Source organism: Cryphonectria parasitica (assembly GCF_011745365.1).
Source record: "Cryphonectria parasitica EP155 unplaced genomic scaffold M406scaffold_4, whole genome shotgun sequence".
In the NCBI taxonomy this organism is placed as follows: domain Eukaryota; kingdom Fungi; phylum Ascomycota; class Sordariomycetes; order Diaporthales; family Cryphonectriaceae; genus Cryphonectria; species Cryphonectria parasitica.
The window spans coordinates 4,712,087-4,727,460 of NW_024468912.1; the positions used below are offsets into that span (position 1 = coordinate 4,712,087).

The window sequence follows — 15,374 nt, forward strand, 5'->3', positions numbered from 1 at the left end:
ATTCGATACTGTCGATACATAGTTTACGATATAATGGATGACCAGGGCTCTTGCCAGGCGCCGTCCGGCAAGGAGTATATATCTTTCGGCCTCAGTCCCAAGGTCATTACCTTCGTCGTCGCTCCCCTCATCGCCATCATACCCGCCTTTGTCCTGTTCGGCATTCCCGCTCTCTGGCAGACCCTCGGTTCCCTTTTTGGCACATACGTACGAAGAAAGACTGAAGGTCGACGAGCTCGCATACTGGAGGTAATTGAGGGAGACGAGAAGCAATATTGGGAGAAACAGGAGGACAAGACTTCGGATACTACATCAAGTAAAGGTGAGGAGGATGGCAGCTGGGAGAAGATCCAGGTCGAGTCCACTGCGAGTGCCCCTGATGGTAACAAGCTTGCAGAAGACTGGTCTGGTATCGTGGGATTCTTCCACCCCTTCTGGTACGTACTCATGAAATGACGGGATGCGTATGGTTGGCTAATGATCTGCAGCAATGCCGGAGGCGGCGGCGAGAGAGTGCTCTGGGCTGCGATTCGCGCCATTCAGTTGAAGTGGCCCAAGGCCAGGATCGTTGTATACACCGGGGATCACGAGGTTAACAAGGACCAAATCCTCACTAGAGTCAAGGTGAGCAATGTCTCGACTCGACGAACTCAAGGGGGCATCTCTTTTTGCTTACACTGTTACTTCTCAGAGCCGCTTCAACATCCACTTGCAGCCACACACGATCCAATTTCTCTATCTCTCCACCCGTCACTGGGTCCTGGCGTCCACATGGCCGAGATTTACCCTTCTCTTCCAGTCCCTGGGCTCCATCGTTCTCGCCTGGGATGCCTTCTCTCTCGTTGTCCCCGACATATTTGTTGACACCATGGGATACGCTTTTGCACTGGGCTTTTGCAAGTGGCTGTTTCCAACCATACCGACCGGCGCCTACGTCCACTACCCAACAATTTCAACCGACATGCTTGACTCCCTTGATCCGAACTCCCCACTTGGCTCACAAGGTGTCAATGCTGGTCAAGGGGTGGGCTTCAAGGGCAAAGTGAAGCGGTACTATTGGAAGGGTTTCGCGTGGCTGTACTCCAAAATGGGCACAACCATCGACGTGGTTATGACCAACTCGACCTGGACGCAGGCACATGTCACCTCGCTCTGGGGCCCTGCTCGCCGCGAGGCGGAGAAGACCGATCCCATCGCCGTTGTTTACCCACCCTGTGCAGTCGAGGAGCTCGAGGACGCCGTGGAGGTGTCTGCCGCTAGCGAGGCACAGCGCGGCAAGATCCTGCTCTACATCGCGCAGTTCCGTCCGGAGAAGAACCACCAGTTGATCGTACAGGCCTTCGCAAACTTTGTTAAGAGCAAGAGCGAGGCCTCCAAGGAGGCAAAGCTCGTCTTGGTGGGCAGCGTTCGTGACGACCACGACTCGAAGCGCGTCTATAAACTGCGCCTCTTCGTCCGTGAACTACACATCGAGGACCAGGTTGAGTTCCGCCTGGACGCGCCCTGGCCTAACATCCTCGAATGGCTGCAAAAGGCGAGCGTTGGCGTCAATGGCATGTGGAACGAGCACTTCGGCATTGGGGTGGTTGAGTATCAGGCCAGTGGCCTGATCGCGGTCGTGCACAACTCGGGTGGTCCCAAGTTGGACATAGTCACAGAGGTCGATGGACAACCAACTGGTAAGTTTTCGCGCCCGAACAGGCCAGCAAGCACGGCGAATATTGAGATACTAAAAACTTTTGCACATCAGGCTTCCACGCTTCCACTGCTGAAGAGTTCGCCGAGGGCTTCGAGAAGGCTCTGTCTCTTCCCGACCCGCTAGCTGTTCGTCTGCGCGCCCGCCAGTCTGCGAAACGTTTTGGCGAGGTCGAGTTCGACCGCAAGTGGATCGAGCAGATGGACAAGCTGGTGGCGCTGACCAAGTAGTGAACCAGGGTCAGGAAGGCGAGCGAGCGGCTCATCAACTGCAGCAACTTATTTTGCTGTAGCGAATATATTGGAGACGAGAAGCGCAATGACTATAAGTCTTGCATTTTTTTGCATCTCACGTCGAAGCGAAGAAGGCAGAAGAGGGATCGAACTCATAGACTTGCATTGAACACTCAGATACCCCAAATTTTCTTTTCTTTCTCTACTGCATCTCGCCACAACTATTTAGCGGCAATCTCACGATGATTCATCATGGCGGCGGCGTATTTTCTTCTGGGCACGGGGGTAGAATTGTATCACAATGGTTTTTTTTTTCTTTCTTCTTCACCCTAGTGGGTACACACAGAAGGTCGTCGTATCGAGTCTGTGGAGAACATGAGCGCATGGTTGGAAATCAGAGCCAATTCAAACAGATTGTTTATACCTCATATGCAGAAAAATAGGCTTTTACCCTTCCCGTATCTGAGTCTCAACACGGGCGTGGCCCAATTGTATTCTTGTGAGATTCCAACTTCGTTGACCGGCAGGGTAGATATGGATGGTTGAGCTTCTCTAGGCTTCTACGACCCTGTTCAGAACCGCGACACCCTCCACATGGCCCGTCTGCGGGAAGAAATCGAATCCCCTCAGGCTCTCAATCTCGTACCTCGTCTTGGCCTTGGTCTTCCCCTCACCTCCCTCCTCCCCATCCACCTCCTTTTTATTCTCCCCTGCCGCCGCGCCCGGCACACCCTCCACCTCGCCCCGAACCAGGACGCCCACATCCCTGGCCTGCGTGTGCACATTGCAACTGACATAGACGACCCTCCTCGGCGCGAACCCAAGAAGCTGGCGCAAGAAACTAGCGTCGCACCCCTTGCGCGGCGGGTCGAGCACGACGATAGTCTCGTCCGGGTCGAAGGCGCTGACGGACTTGAACAGCTCTGGGGCGTCGGCGGCGATGAAGCGGCACTGGGCCTCGGGGAGGTTGTTGAGGGTTGCGTTGGTGCGGGCGAAGTCAATGGACTTTCCGGCTATATCGATGCCGATGCTGCCGCCAGTGAAGAGGGAGGAGAGGGTGATGGTGAAGAGGCCTGAGCCGGAGTAGGCGTCGATGAGATAGCGGATGGGTTTCTGCTGCGGCTGGCCCTCGGGGGCGGCCGGGGGTAGGATGTGTTGACGAATGTAGTCTGTGAATGAGGGCAGGATGGAGTTGTTGTTCTGGAAGAAGGAGCCGGCCGGGTTGGTGAAGATGAAGTCGTCAATATACTCGGTCGAGGTGGCGTTGTTGTCTGTGATGCAGGTCTTGACGTCCGTGAAGCTGTCTCCCTCGACGACCACCGCGTCGGCGGGCATAGGGTCTGGCAACTGGGCCTTCTCATCGTCTTTTGGTATCCGCCTCGTGCTCTCTCGCAGAAGAATGGTGGCCCCACGCTCGTACTTGGCAAACTCGTCCTTCATCCTGGCCCTCTCCCTCGCCATTCCCTTGCGTACCGCGTCCGTCCCGATGGGGCAGTCCTCGATGTCGATGGTCCGCCGCGAGCTCTTCAGCATGAACCCTATGTCAGGCACCTCTGTGAAGAACTTCCTCTCGCGGTTCTTGCCGCGCCGTCCATGGTTGGCACCCGGCGGCCCGTCAAAGTGTGGCGTCAGCTTGGTGCGGTAGCCGTACTGCAGTGGGCTGCCCATGGTCTCGCCGACGGCGGGTACGAGCTCTGGTGGAAGCTGGGAGAAGTTCTTGAAGGCACGCTCGACAATGGTGCGCTTGTGTGCGAGCTGGTCTGTGTAGGCCATCATCTGGAACTGGCAGCCGGAGCACCTCCCAAAGTACTGGCAGCTCACCCTGGTGTCGTCGCGCAGGGGCGAGGGCTTCACGACGGAGAGAAAATCGCCAATCGAGTGGCCCTGGTGTGTCAGGTGGCGGTAGACCTTGATCCTGATGAGGTCGCCAGGTATGGAGTAGGGTACGACGTAAATTTGTTTGCGGCCTGGCTGGCGGGCGAGGCCATCGCCTGTGGAGGAGAGGGTCTCAACCTGGACCTCGATTTCTGTGCCTGGTTCGGGAAGGTCTTCCTCCTCCTCCTTCTCATTTACTTCTTCTTTCTCTTCCTCCTCCTTCGTCATCTTGTCGGCGTCTTCCAGTTTCTGCGCCTTCAACATGGCACGGATGTCGGCCATGAGGACCTCTTCTGATGAGCCCTCCTTGACTGGCTTTGCCTTGACCTTCTTCATCTTCTTCTGGTGACCGCCCCTCCCTCCTCCGAAGCCGTTGTTGAAAGGTCTCTTCCCATTCATCTTCCTGGCTGCATCTGTGGATTTAGGTGCTGTAGCCTCAACGGCAGACTGCATGGCTGTCTCCGCCATGTTGAAGCGCCGTGAGAAGGTGAGTTTCAGTGGTGGCGATGTAAAGGGTCTATTAATGAATCTTGGAAGCCCAGGCCTCATCAGGACATTTGTCAATCAACAACAGACTCAGCGATTAGAGAATTCGTATCCAGTCTCAGCCTCAAAGGCCTGCCCGATGAGAGTAATCGAAACGATAGAACTGGAGGTGAGGAATGGTGGACGTGAGTGAGTGAAGGAAATTCTAGCATATTATTTTTGCCCTGGACCTCATTGGCTCAAAATGGGCAGTACCAAGATGAGCACCCAATCTGGTTAGTCCTCTTGTTTCCTGCCTTTCTTTGGCGAGTGGATGGACCCTGCATTTTCTTTCACCGCGTGTACGGTGAATGCTTACTAATAAATGTGGACTAGCATCAAAGTACCAGAGTACGCCGTGACATAGTAGAGTCCCGTGCCGGTCTTTTGCTCATCCGGCACTGCTCGCTCGCCATACCTTTCCCCCTTTCAATTTGAATAACACTCAACATTCTCATTCCTTTATTTGCTCGTCTCGTTTGTTATTGGAGTGTATATTTCGCTCGCTCTGGGGCACTAGACATTATTTCTTATTTTCCCCTCCCTGGCACGTTTCTACGGTTGTTTAGTCGCGGCTTCCGCCTTTGACCGATTAGAAATCGTTGAACATGAGTAAGAACATCTTTCCTGCTTGCGACCAAATAGACCAGATAAATGAATCACTAACGCTGCATCGTAGAGACTCTATCTAATGAATTGTTCCCTCTGGTGGCTTTGCAGCTTGCAGCAAGAGCATTAGCTCTGCCAGCACTGGACTTTCCCATCCATGCACCACTGTCCAGCGTCCACGGCGCCGTGGCCAGTGAGAGCACGATATGCTCGCAGATAGGCATAGATCTGTTGCGACAAGGCGTGAGTTGTCCTACTGTGTCATATCAGATGCGAACATGAAAAGGAAAAAGAAGTTACTAAGAAAGAAGACCACTAGGGAAACGCCGCAGACGCCCATGTCGGAGCCCAATTATGCGTCGGAGTCATTGGCATGTATCACTCCGGAATAGGAGGAGGTGGCTTTGCACTCGTCCGCGACTCGGAGGGGAACTACGAGACCATAGATTACCGAGAAGCTGCACCCGCTGAGGCATTTGAGGATATGTATAAGGGCAATTTACAAGGCGCTGTTACTGGCGGACTGGCGGTTTCGGTTCCAGGTGATCTGAAGGGACTTGAGTACCTGCATCAGAAACATGGAGTAAGTTATCATCACGGGCGTGGAGAAGTGTAAATCTGTATGGTCTTGTTAACCGTGTAACTTCAGCTATTGCCTTGGCGAGCAGTTGTCAACCCGGCGGTTTATGTCGCACGTAATGGTTTTAATGGTACGCTGGTTCATCCTTTCTCAAATGCTGATTGTGTTTGGCAGACTAGAAACTGATATGATCTCCTTTGTGCTTTACAGTAACGGAGGACTTAGTGAGGTATATGGATTTTGCGACAAAAGGCATTCGAGGAAACTTTCTACTTGAGGACCCCATCTGGGCCCAAGACTTCGCGCCTAACGGACGGCTGGTCCAGCTTGGGGATGTCATCACGAGGAAAAGATATGCCGAGTAAGTACGAGCACTTAGTGGTGGGCCTGGATCTACAACTTACGCAAAATTATAGTACCCTAGAGAAGATTGGTAAACACGGCGCCGAGATACTCTACTCCGGTGAACTAGGTGCGTTTCCATGCCTGGCCCTTCTTCTTGGCCCATTCCTAACACTTTACAGCCGAAGAAATAGTCAAGCTCGTCCAAGAGACCAACGGCACCCTCACAATGGACGATATGAAGTCCTACCGCGTCTATGGAAAGCCACCAATCAGCATCGACTTCCGCGGCTTCAAGCTGTACTCCACCGGTGCCCCCAGCAGCGGCTCCATCATGCTGAGTATGCTCAAGACCATGGAGCAGTACCCAGCCTCGGACCTGGCCGACACCAACCTCACCACCCACCGCTTCATCGAGGCCATGCGCTTCGCCTACGGTGCCCGCCTCGAGCTAGGCGACCCAGCCTACGTCTCGAACATCGAGGAGTTCGAGGCGTCCCTCCTGACCCCCCACAAGGCCAATGAGACGCGCCACAAGATCGACGACAGCACCACCCTCCCTGTGCGCGAGTACGACCCCCACCAGCTCATCGCGGCCGAAACCCACGGCACATCGCACATCGTCACAGCCGACAGCGCCGGCATGGCCATCTCCTCCACGACGACCATCAACCTCCTCTTTGGCGCACAGATCATGACCCCCGGAAGCGGCATCATCCTCAACGACGAGATGGACGACTTTAGCATCCCAGGCGTCCGTAACAGTTTCGGCTTCGCCCCCTCGCCGGCCAACTACATCCGCCCCGGGAAGAGGCCCATGAGCTCCATCACGCCCATCATCGCCGAGCACCCCAACGGCACCGTCTTCTTCATCACCGGCGCCGCAGGCGGGAGCCGCATCATCAGCTCCACCACCCAGACCGCCTGGCACATCCTCGAGCACGGCATGAACATGAGCGAGGCCGTGGCCGCGCCCAGGCTGCACGACCAGCTGATCCCGAATGAGGTGTACTTTGAGTACACCTTTGACAACAGCACCGTTGCCGCTATGGTCGAGAAGGGGCACAAGCCTGTATGGGTGAGGCTGGGTGTCAGTGCTGTCCAGGGGATCCAGAGGCTTTGGGATGGAAGTTTTGAGGCTGTGGGTGAGCCGAGACAGAGGAACTCGGGTGGCTTTTCGACATGAAACGAGGGGGCAGCTGATGATACCCAAGAGCAGTAGCAATTTGTTTTTGGTCTTGAACCCGGAAGACAAGATTCAAGACATACATACAGCGTCGAAACTCGTAGCGGGATGTAAAGCGACATATAGAGAGAGATCAATTGTTTGTTTGTGCATCAAGGTTTTCGTATAAGAACATACAATCTGATAGGTTTTTTCCCCAGCGAAATAAAATTTCCTCCCATGAATTTGAAAACCCCCAAGAGGCAATGCATCTCGCATTATAACAGCCTAGCCCAAATATCTAGTTCTCCTCCAAGAGTCCCTTTAGAGCCTGAACCGTCAGATCCAACACCTCTGGCCGTCTTGTAGCCTTCGCACACTGAGTAAGGATCTCGATCCCTCCCTCGGCCCTGATCTTCTCTCTCGACCGCCGGCCCACGTCCCCTTCTATCGTGACGAGGTTATAGACCACAAAGGCACCACGATGTCTCAGTTCCTCGCTGTTCCCGTCCGCACACAGTCCTAGGATGTTCTTGATACCTCGCTCACGTTCTAGAATGGCATTGACCACCTCCTCGATCCCCGTCAGCGTGGCTAGTGCACCACCCGCGCCACTCCTGGTCCCCTCATCTTCTGCGTCTGCGAGTGCGAGGAGGATGTGTAGCCTGTCTTTGGCCTTTGTGGACCCGTCCGCGTACAGAGCCATGGCCTCCACGCATTGCACCAAATTGCAGATCAGCTCGACGGCCGCCTTGGTCACCATCGCGTTCGACGAGAGTAGTTGTTCCTCAATGTCTGGCCAGGCCTGCCGCACTATAGCTTGTCGCGTCTCGTCATCCGTCGAGGCCAAGTTGGTGAGTGCCATGAGGGCCTCAAAAGTAGGAAGGAGATCTCTGCTATCGGAGTTGGGGTCTGGTGCGATAATGGATGTGAGGGGCCGGATGGCGGCGGCCTGCGGAATAGGTCTCGTGCCGCCAAAGACGTGGGTAGGGTTGGTGGAAATGAGGATGCGGGAGAGCGCTTGAGCAGCGGTACGTTTGGCTGGGGCTTCAGTGGAGGGGAGGGCATTCCATGCCGCTATAAGAAGGCGGACGGCACCTTGTTGGGCGAGTTGGCCACGTATGGTCTGGAGCATGGAGAGAGAATTGATAGTTGTGATGATCAAGGACAGGGACGCAGCCGAGCCGTTCTTGCTGTGGGTCACAAGGACAGGAGTGACGCCCGCCTCGAATACCGCCTTGCACCGCTCCTTGACATGCTCGTCGTCATTGAGAGGATCCGGAGCAAGCTTCCCCGCCGCGTTCGCATATGCCTTCAGTTGTTCCATCTTCTTCTCTTCCTCCGACTGCACTGGTCTGAACCTTGTGAGATTCACCAGGATGCTCAAGGCTCCATACGTGAGTGGTGATTTTGGCGGGGCTCCTTCCAACGTCTTGACGAGACTCTTTAGGAACTCCTTATCACTGGCTAACTCTTCCTTCACGCTCGGCCGCAACGAGGCGTAAGCCAGCCCCTCGATCGAGTTGTGCCGTGAGTGCTCCGGGTCCTTCACCAACATGGTCGTGAACATCTTGGACAGCTCTTCTATCGTGGTGCTCGCCTGCTGCACTCTCTCGTTCTCCTTGGTGCCCGGTGCGTTGAGGGGTTGTATCGCCTGGAATGTCCAACGGGTCAGTCAGACGTCCCCGGCAGGTACTCCTCGCCAATAACAGAAGGATGACGCATGCTGATGGGGTCTCTAACCCGGAGTTTCGCCAAAATCACGGCGGCCAAGTGCTGAACCTGTTCTGAATGCCTGCGCATGGAGACGGAGCCCTCCTCGACGTGCGAACCATCGGTGTTGTGAGCATACATGGATTTCACAGCGTCCTCGGGATCCTGATCGACAACCTCCTCCAGCCACTCGATGCAATATTTCTGCACAGCCTCCCGACATGGGCCGTTCATGCAGGCTGCGTTGAGCATCTCCAGACAGGCGGTCTCGACCTTCCTGCTCTTCCACTTGCGGCGCATTAATGGACCCAGACTAGGTAAGAAGCCCTCGCTGAGGAATAGCTCCGATGTCAGGTCCGGGACGATGGGGAATATAGTGGCGGCGACGCAGAAGGCAACGATGTAGTCGTCATATGTTCCCCGCTTAAGTCGGTCCTGGAAGAAGTTGCGCATCTTCTCGGAGCCGTCATCCCCCGCAGCGTTTAGATATGCCGAGGTGGTCATAGTCGCATGACCTCGTACGACATCGGAGTTCCTCATGTCAAGATAACACAGGATGGTGTCAAGGCAGTCGGCGTCAATAACGGCACAAATCGACTTGCTGGTCTTGCTGGCCTCGAGATCCTCGTTCAGGAGCTTCGTGAGCTGGCCTAGGTCCCTGACCGTCTCGTCATCCTCCTGGCCGCCCTCCATCAGCCTCGCGAAGAGGAGGAGGGTCTGGTCTTCCCTGCTCATCTTGGACAGGTCCTGCCGAGCCTGCTCATTCACCGTCTCCATGGTTGAAGTGCCTTCTTGGTGCTTTGATTTTGAAAGAAGAAAAAAAAGACCTTGATGATTTCAAAAAAAAATGACAATGGAAGTGAAAGATTCAAAGGCAAAAGAGACTCGAGAACACCAACAGCAAGCCTTGGGACCTTTTATGTATTTGACAGTGGTAGCGGACCAGGCCAAAGCGTAACTGAATTCTTGGCCTGTTTCAGCGAAAGTGACTGTACAACAAGCCAAGTGGTAATGAAGAATTACGCAGGCTTATTTCTGGCAAGTTGACTGGGAATGATGGCGAGATCAGGTCAACAGGTGACCTGGGGCGACGATCATATGCTCGTCTAGGTTGTATTGTGCAGGGCAGAAAGGTGGTAAAGCAATGAGGTGGAAGAGCTAAGCGCGGGGCAACACTTCAAGGTCAGCTTCTACCGCCCACGCCACCCCTACCAAGACACAGCCAAGACCCCTGGCATGCTGGCACGGCTGGGCACCTGGCAAACACTGCCACCCTGGCAGTTGCTGCAGCAAGGGCCCACACTGGAACGTTTTAGTGGAGGCTCGCATCTTGAGCTGCTGCAGCTACAGGGGCTCTAGCGGGAATGGGAGGCCCTAACCCCGGAGTTCCATCCGAAGCGGCCGCGGCAGGCACCAGCACTGAAACTTTGGACTGGGGCCTCGGACTACATAGTACTTTCCCTAGTACATCCATTGAGACTCTTTTGCCTCATCCCAACCCGAAGTCGAACCTCTTCAAAGGCTAAACCTCTCACCGCTTCTCACACCAACCCTCTTTCCCCGTGGTGACAGTGTCACAGGGCCGGCAGCCGCAATGGATGCTGTCGATGCTACCACCCACTATGAGATCTATGCCACAGAAGAGACGCCTTCCCTCACTGCCATCATTGTGGACACGAACCCTCGGGCGTGGGCAGCCATCAACAATGTCCTCCCCATATCCAAGGCTCTGGCCAACATCCTCGTCTTTGTGAACTCACAGCTGGCCTACAGCAGTTCCAGCCAGGTTGCCATCATAGCTTCACATACCAACCGCGCAGTATGGCTGTGGCCCACACCACCAAAGCCCCCGAAGCCACAGGAGAACGGTGACGACGTCGAGATGGCTGATGTCGACCCAGCTTTTACCTCCAACTTACCAAAGATGGTGCCCTTATCGAAACGCAAGGCTTCGGCCAACAAATATGCCCAGTTCGCCCAGATCGAGTCCTCCATCCTCACATCTCTCCGCGACCTCATGACCTCAACTACTGAGGCCGACCTCGCCACAACCACGACCCAGATCTCTGGCGCTCTGACCCTCGCCCTCCACCACGCCAATAAGACCTCGCTCCAGCTGACCGCCGCAGATGGTGCACAGGCAACTGCTGGCTCCGCCAAGAACAACGGTGCCCCTGCCTCCGCCAACCCAGCCGCCCTCTCCTCCCTTAGTGGCTCCCTGCGTGGCCTGCACGCCCGCATCCTCGTCCTGTCCGTTTCGGACTCCTCGGCGTCCCAATACATACCCACCATGAACGCCGTCTTTGCTGCCTCCCACGCCGGCATTCCCATCGATATCCTATCGCTCCACGGGGCGCCAACCTTCCTGCAGCAGGCAAGCTACATCACACGCGGCACCTTCCTCGAGGCCACCAGCCCGCAGGGTCTCCTCACCTACCTCATGTTCGGCTTCGCCTCCGCCATCGACTCCAGGCAAACCGTCACCACCACCACCACCGGCGCAGGACAGGCCGGCACGCGCGCTGCGATCGATGGAGCCACAGGGCTGGAGCAGCTAGTGAGCCCGTCCACTACGAACGTCGACTTTCGGGCCGCCTGTTTCTGCCACAGGAAGGTCATCGACACGGGCTTCGTGTGCAGCATCTGCCTGTCGATCTTCTGCGAGGTGCCCGAGGACGCCGAGTGCTACACGTGCGGGAACAAGCTTGCCCTGGGAAGGTATGGCGCAAAGCCGGCGGTCGTGCCCAGGCAGAAGAAAAAGAAGAAGCGGAAGTTGGGTCTCAATGGCGAGCCAGTTGCCGCAAGCGAGCAGCCAGGCAGTTTGACTGCGACACCGAGACCAGGCTGAGGTTGAGACAAAGTGATAGGTGCCTTGCATAAAGCTGAAAGATTGCTAGATGAGGCACATGTCCACTCATCATTGGTCCAGGACGCAGCCTTCCTGTACCGCATGTGAAGCCTCCATCTGAAGCCACGTGCCACTGACACCCGTGGTTTCGGCTTTCTCGGGCCCGAGTCTTGTGACTAGCCTGTGTAGACCACGAAAGAGACCGTGAAAGGAGAAGACATCTTAACTAGGCTCCAGGTCTATGGAGGAAGGCATACAGGCGTGAGAATGTCTAGATACACCGATCATCCCACGATTATGATACCCAGGTCTTTATAGACCGGGTTGGATCATCGAGGCTCGGATCTTTTTCCCAGCAGCATCAGTTGGAACAGGGAAATGACAAGAGGCTTGTAGCGTGTATGGCGTGAATATGCCACCCGAGAAGAATAAGTGCGTCGTTGGAGAACCATCCCTTGGGCCCACGAAAGTAGAAAACTATTCGTGCTAGCAAGAGCCAGCTTTAGTCATGGGCCCAAAGAATTCAACTAAAACACCAAGGTCGCATTACACAACCACCACCACCCAGGTAGCCAATTCTCAAAAAGTAAAGCGTGATTATGCTAGCTATCAGTATGGTCTATGGTATAGAGAGTCAGCAAGAAGAACCACCAAGACACGTGACGGAGTCGTTCTGCGAAGAGGGTAGAAAAGCGTGCGCCATCCTCACTCAGACATGCTATCGCCCAAAAGAGCAACGCCGTCTGCATGCAAAATGCGGGTTTTCAGGACTCCCCAAAGCCGCGGTGATCAATTCTTCCCAATCTGCACACCCACATATTCCAGGATCCAGTGAAGCTCTCCTTTCCAGTGCTAGTCTTCTATTCCCGGTGAGAAAATGACCATTTGTCCTCAGTGATGAAAGGATATCGGTCAACTTTCGTATAGCGATAGAAAGCTATGGGAACCCTGGCAATGGTTTTGGTGCAAAGCTAAAGAGGCAAGGCATCCAAGGTGCTGTGCCTCAGAACCCGAAGAAAGGGAAAGTGCCGCAAAAAAAGACAGAGGAATCAGGTATGGAAGAAGTCACCATGCAGTACGGTCTTCCTTTCCCACAAATGTGCGCTTCCCGGCAACAGCCAGATTCTTGCTGTATCTGAGACGAGTTCTCGTTCAGGACAGCCGGGAGGCCAGTCAAAGGTGTTCGTAGAGTGTTTGCTGTAGGGTATCATTCGGAAACAGAACGCCGCCAGTGCTATCGTAGGACGAGTGAAAGAGCTAGTGGGAACTCAAGGAAGGAGAGTGACAAGATGACTGAGGTCCAGAGCGTTTGCTGTGTTATAGTAGCCGTCCAAGCTGGGCCACTGTCTCAGGATGCTCGATGAGTCAAAGCACGTCGTGCATTGTAAAGCGAGAATGCATGAAAACAAAACAAGGCGATCATTCTGAATGCGAGATAGATGCTCTCAAGGCGATGATCCCGATGCAAACAAGCCAAAAGACGAACCAAGTGGCTAGTCAAAGATTTGATCGCCGTTGCTCAGCTTACGGGCGCCAACATTGACGCTTGAACCCTCGGGTAGACGCGACATACAGGTATGAGGCACCTTATCCTTGAGGTTGAAGCTGGCCAGGGCGAACGAGTCGGTATTATGGGCCCAATGCAGGTATACGCCCTTCTCGTTCACCTCGACGGCCATGACTCCAATGGCTCTAGCACTGGTCTGGTTGCGGACGCCCGGGTGACCCATGAAGTCGTTCTCCACGAAGCTCTGCATGATCACGGCAGTATCATCCTCTTCGACGTCGCGGCCGGTGGGACCCTTCATTGTACCTTGGTACAGTCGCTCGGCGCACTTGGCAGCGGCCATGGTAGTAGCCATGTGCTCGCCCGTGCCACTCGTCACCGCCGCAACTGTCTTGAAGTCCGGGTCATGCTCGTTGTAGGGAATCACGACAGTGCCAATGCCAACAAGGGCAGCTGGGCCGGTGCGGCCCCTGTGCTTCATACCGATCCCGCCCGAGGACGAGCCGGCAGCGATGTTGCCCCACTTGTCGATCGCAATGGCACCCATAGTGTCTGTGATCAAATCAAGGTCCGCATCGTTGGGCTCGGCAGTCATCTCCGTGATAGCGCGGCGCTTCAGCGAGCAGCTATCGTGTGAAGAATAGTTGGATGTCGAAGACAAATCAGCCACTGGGCCACCTTCGGGAGACCCATCAAGGGATGCGACACCATGGTTTAAGCCTGCCTTTGGAGCCCAAGTCGTGCTTCCCTGCTCCAGTCGAGTCCTCTCATTCTGTAAGGTCTTGACACGCTTAGAAGGCAAAGTAGCAGGTGACATAGCAGGGTCATGCGCTGGGGACGCGAACATGACGCGCTGGGCGTTTTTGTGGGCGCTAGAGACGAGAGACCCATTCTTGTTAGGAGTGGTGGAGTATATGGTAGTCGGAGTGGGCGACTCTATGTTAAACTCTGAAGAGGGTGAATCAGGCTGGCCCTCGTTCCACGTGGCGGTCATGATGGCGCTGGTATGGTCACGCAGGGATCCCTGGTGAGCCTTGGGTGCGGTGGTCATCATCTGGTCCTGACCATGTTCCTGAGCCTGAACAGCCTGAGGCGGGGAGGGCCCTTCAACAACATTGACCTGGGTACCGACGCTGTTCACGCCTCGAATCTTGTCCAGGTCGGCTCGCCACCTGGTATATCGGTCCTTGGCATTGCGAGAGGTGAGCTGCTCGTTGGTTACGGTGGACATGCCGTGCTCGACCGCGAACAACTTGGCGCCTTCGCCGACTAAGAAGTTGGGTGGCACGCGCCGCAGGGTCAGTGACTGAGAGCTGGTTTCGAGAATGAGTTTGGCAAGCGATATAGGGTTCTTGACGTCTGATCCAATGGTTAGCAGAGGTAGAGGCAAAAAAGTTGTTGGAATGTGTAAGAGGCACGTACTGGGCACAGCTCCGCAAGCCCCGCTTCGACCAAAGTGATCAACCATCGTAGCATCGCACTCGACGGTGCCATCGATAGACAGATTGCTGCCATACCCCGCGTTCGTGATCTCGTTATTCTCGAGCACCTTGATTGCCGCCTCGACAGCCTCGACGGCTGTGCGGCCAGCCTTTAGAAGCTTCATGCCCTCAGATGCGGCCCTAGATTTCGTCAGCCTGCGAGCGTAAGAAGCGAGCTGCACAATAGTTCAAACCTACTTCGAGCACATAGCAAGATGGAAGCTCTCGTTTTGGAGACTGTGGTAGCCTGCACCGGCATGGATAACGATAGCCATTGGAATGTTGGATTTGCGCTTCTGCAACCTCTTCTTTTGGTTCGTCTGCTCCTCCTCAGTCAGGTCAGCACTTCCATCAGGGTGATTTGGTAGTAGAAGAAAAGGAAAGTCTGGGTCTTGGAAAGCAGGCGGAGTAGAAGAACGAAAGTAGGGCTGCTGAGCGAAGTCCTGATGGAGGAAACTTCCAACACCTGAGAAGGAAGGATCAACAGAAATAAAGGGAAAGCTGAATTCGTTGGTCCAGTGAGGGGGCTCTTGGTGGTCAGGGGTGGTCGAGGCCCAGCTGCCCACCAATTCTTCAGTACGAGTCCAAACGTCACAACCTGCTCCAGAATCCGTTGGGTGATCCCAATAAGTTGCGTGACTGGACAGGTTGGGGAATTCAGACCTGGCAGAAACTTGACCGTCCCAAAGAACCGTATCCTCACAACCCTGCTGCTGAGAGCTCTGATTGCTAGGATTGCTTTCTGGGCTATTCCACTGACAGTAGTGAAGGTCTGCAGGGTGATGAGGAATCTGGCTCCA

The 15,374-nt window shown here is 55.0% G+C and overlaps 6 protein-coding genes across 6 annotated transcripts; 3 read left to right on the forward strand and 3 right to left on the reverse strand.

The window, feature by feature from the left end:
* Positions 1 to 33: 33 nt before the first annotated feature.
* M406DRAFT_89295 (family 4 glycosyltransferase) lies at positions 34 to 2,133 on the forward strand (the record flags this gene model as incomplete). The annotated part of the gene is made up of 4 exons (XM_040926145.1): positions 34 to 437; positions 489 to 624; positions 692 to 1,679; positions 1,751 to 2,133. 4 exons carry the CDS (start codon positions 34 to 36, stop codon positions 1,924 to 1,926), a joined length of 1,704 nt encoding a protein of 567 aa, XP_040777471.1. The 3' UTR covers positions 1,927 to 2,133.
* Positions 2,134 to 2,493: 360 nt separating this feature from the next.
* On the reverse strand, positions 2,494 to 4,209 carry M406DRAFT_218136 (S-adenosyl-L-methionine-dependent methyltransferase; the record flags this gene model as incomplete). The annotated part of the gene is made up of 2 exons (XM_040915522.1): positions 2,494 to 2,603; positions 2,661 to 4,209. Coding segments are annotated over 2 exons (1,659 nt in total), but the record flags the coding sequence as incomplete, so codon positions are not given.
* A 325-nt stretch (positions 4,210 to 4,534) lies between these two features.
* Positions 4,535 to 7,046, forward strand: M406DRAFT_339703 (gamma-glutamyltranspeptidase; the record flags this gene model as incomplete). Its single annotated transcript, XM_040921474.1, has 8 exons — positions 4,535 to 4,565; position 4,680; positions 5,112 to 5,181; positions 5,258 to 5,521; positions 5,588 to 5,648; positions 5,729 to 5,879; positions 5,935 to 5,990; positions 6,043 to 7,046. 8 exons carry the CDS (start codon positions 4,535 to 4,537, stop codon positions 7,044 to 7,046), a joined length of 1,638 nt encoding a protein of 545 aa, XP_040777473.1.
* A 280-nt stretch (positions 7,047 to 7,326) lies between these two features.
* Positions 7,327 to 9,515, reverse strand: M406DRAFT_60848 (uncharacterized protein; the record flags this gene model as incomplete). The annotated part of the gene is made up of 2 exons (XM_040924703.1): positions 7,327 to 8,679; positions 8,769 to 9,515. The coding sequence occupies 2 exons, from the start codon at positions 9,513 to 9,515 to the stop codon at positions 7,327 to 7,329; spliced, it is 2,100 nt and encodes a 699-aa protein (XP_040777474.1).
* An 820-nt stretch (positions 9,516 to 10,335) lies between these two features.
* On the forward strand, positions 10,336 to 11,484 carry M406DRAFT_239725 (transcription factor Tfb4; the record flags this gene model as incomplete). The annotated part of the gene is made up of 1 exon (XM_040916097.1): positions 10,336 to 11,484. A coding segment is annotated over one exon (1,149 nt), but the record flags the coding sequence as incomplete, so codon positions are not given.
* A 1,595-nt stretch (positions 11,485 to 13,079) lies between these two features.
* M406DRAFT_255274 (N-terminal nucleophile aminohydrolase) lies at positions 13,080 to 14,873 on the reverse strand (the record flags this gene model as incomplete). Its single annotated transcript, XM_040917020.1, has 4 exons — positions 13,080 to 13,836; positions 13,981 to 14,452; positions 14,516 to 14,715; positions 14,773 to 14,873. Coding segments are annotated over 4 exons (1,530 nt in total), but the record flags the coding sequence as incomplete, so codon positions are not given.
* Between the last annotated feature and the right edge of the window lie 501 nt (positions 14,874 to 15,374).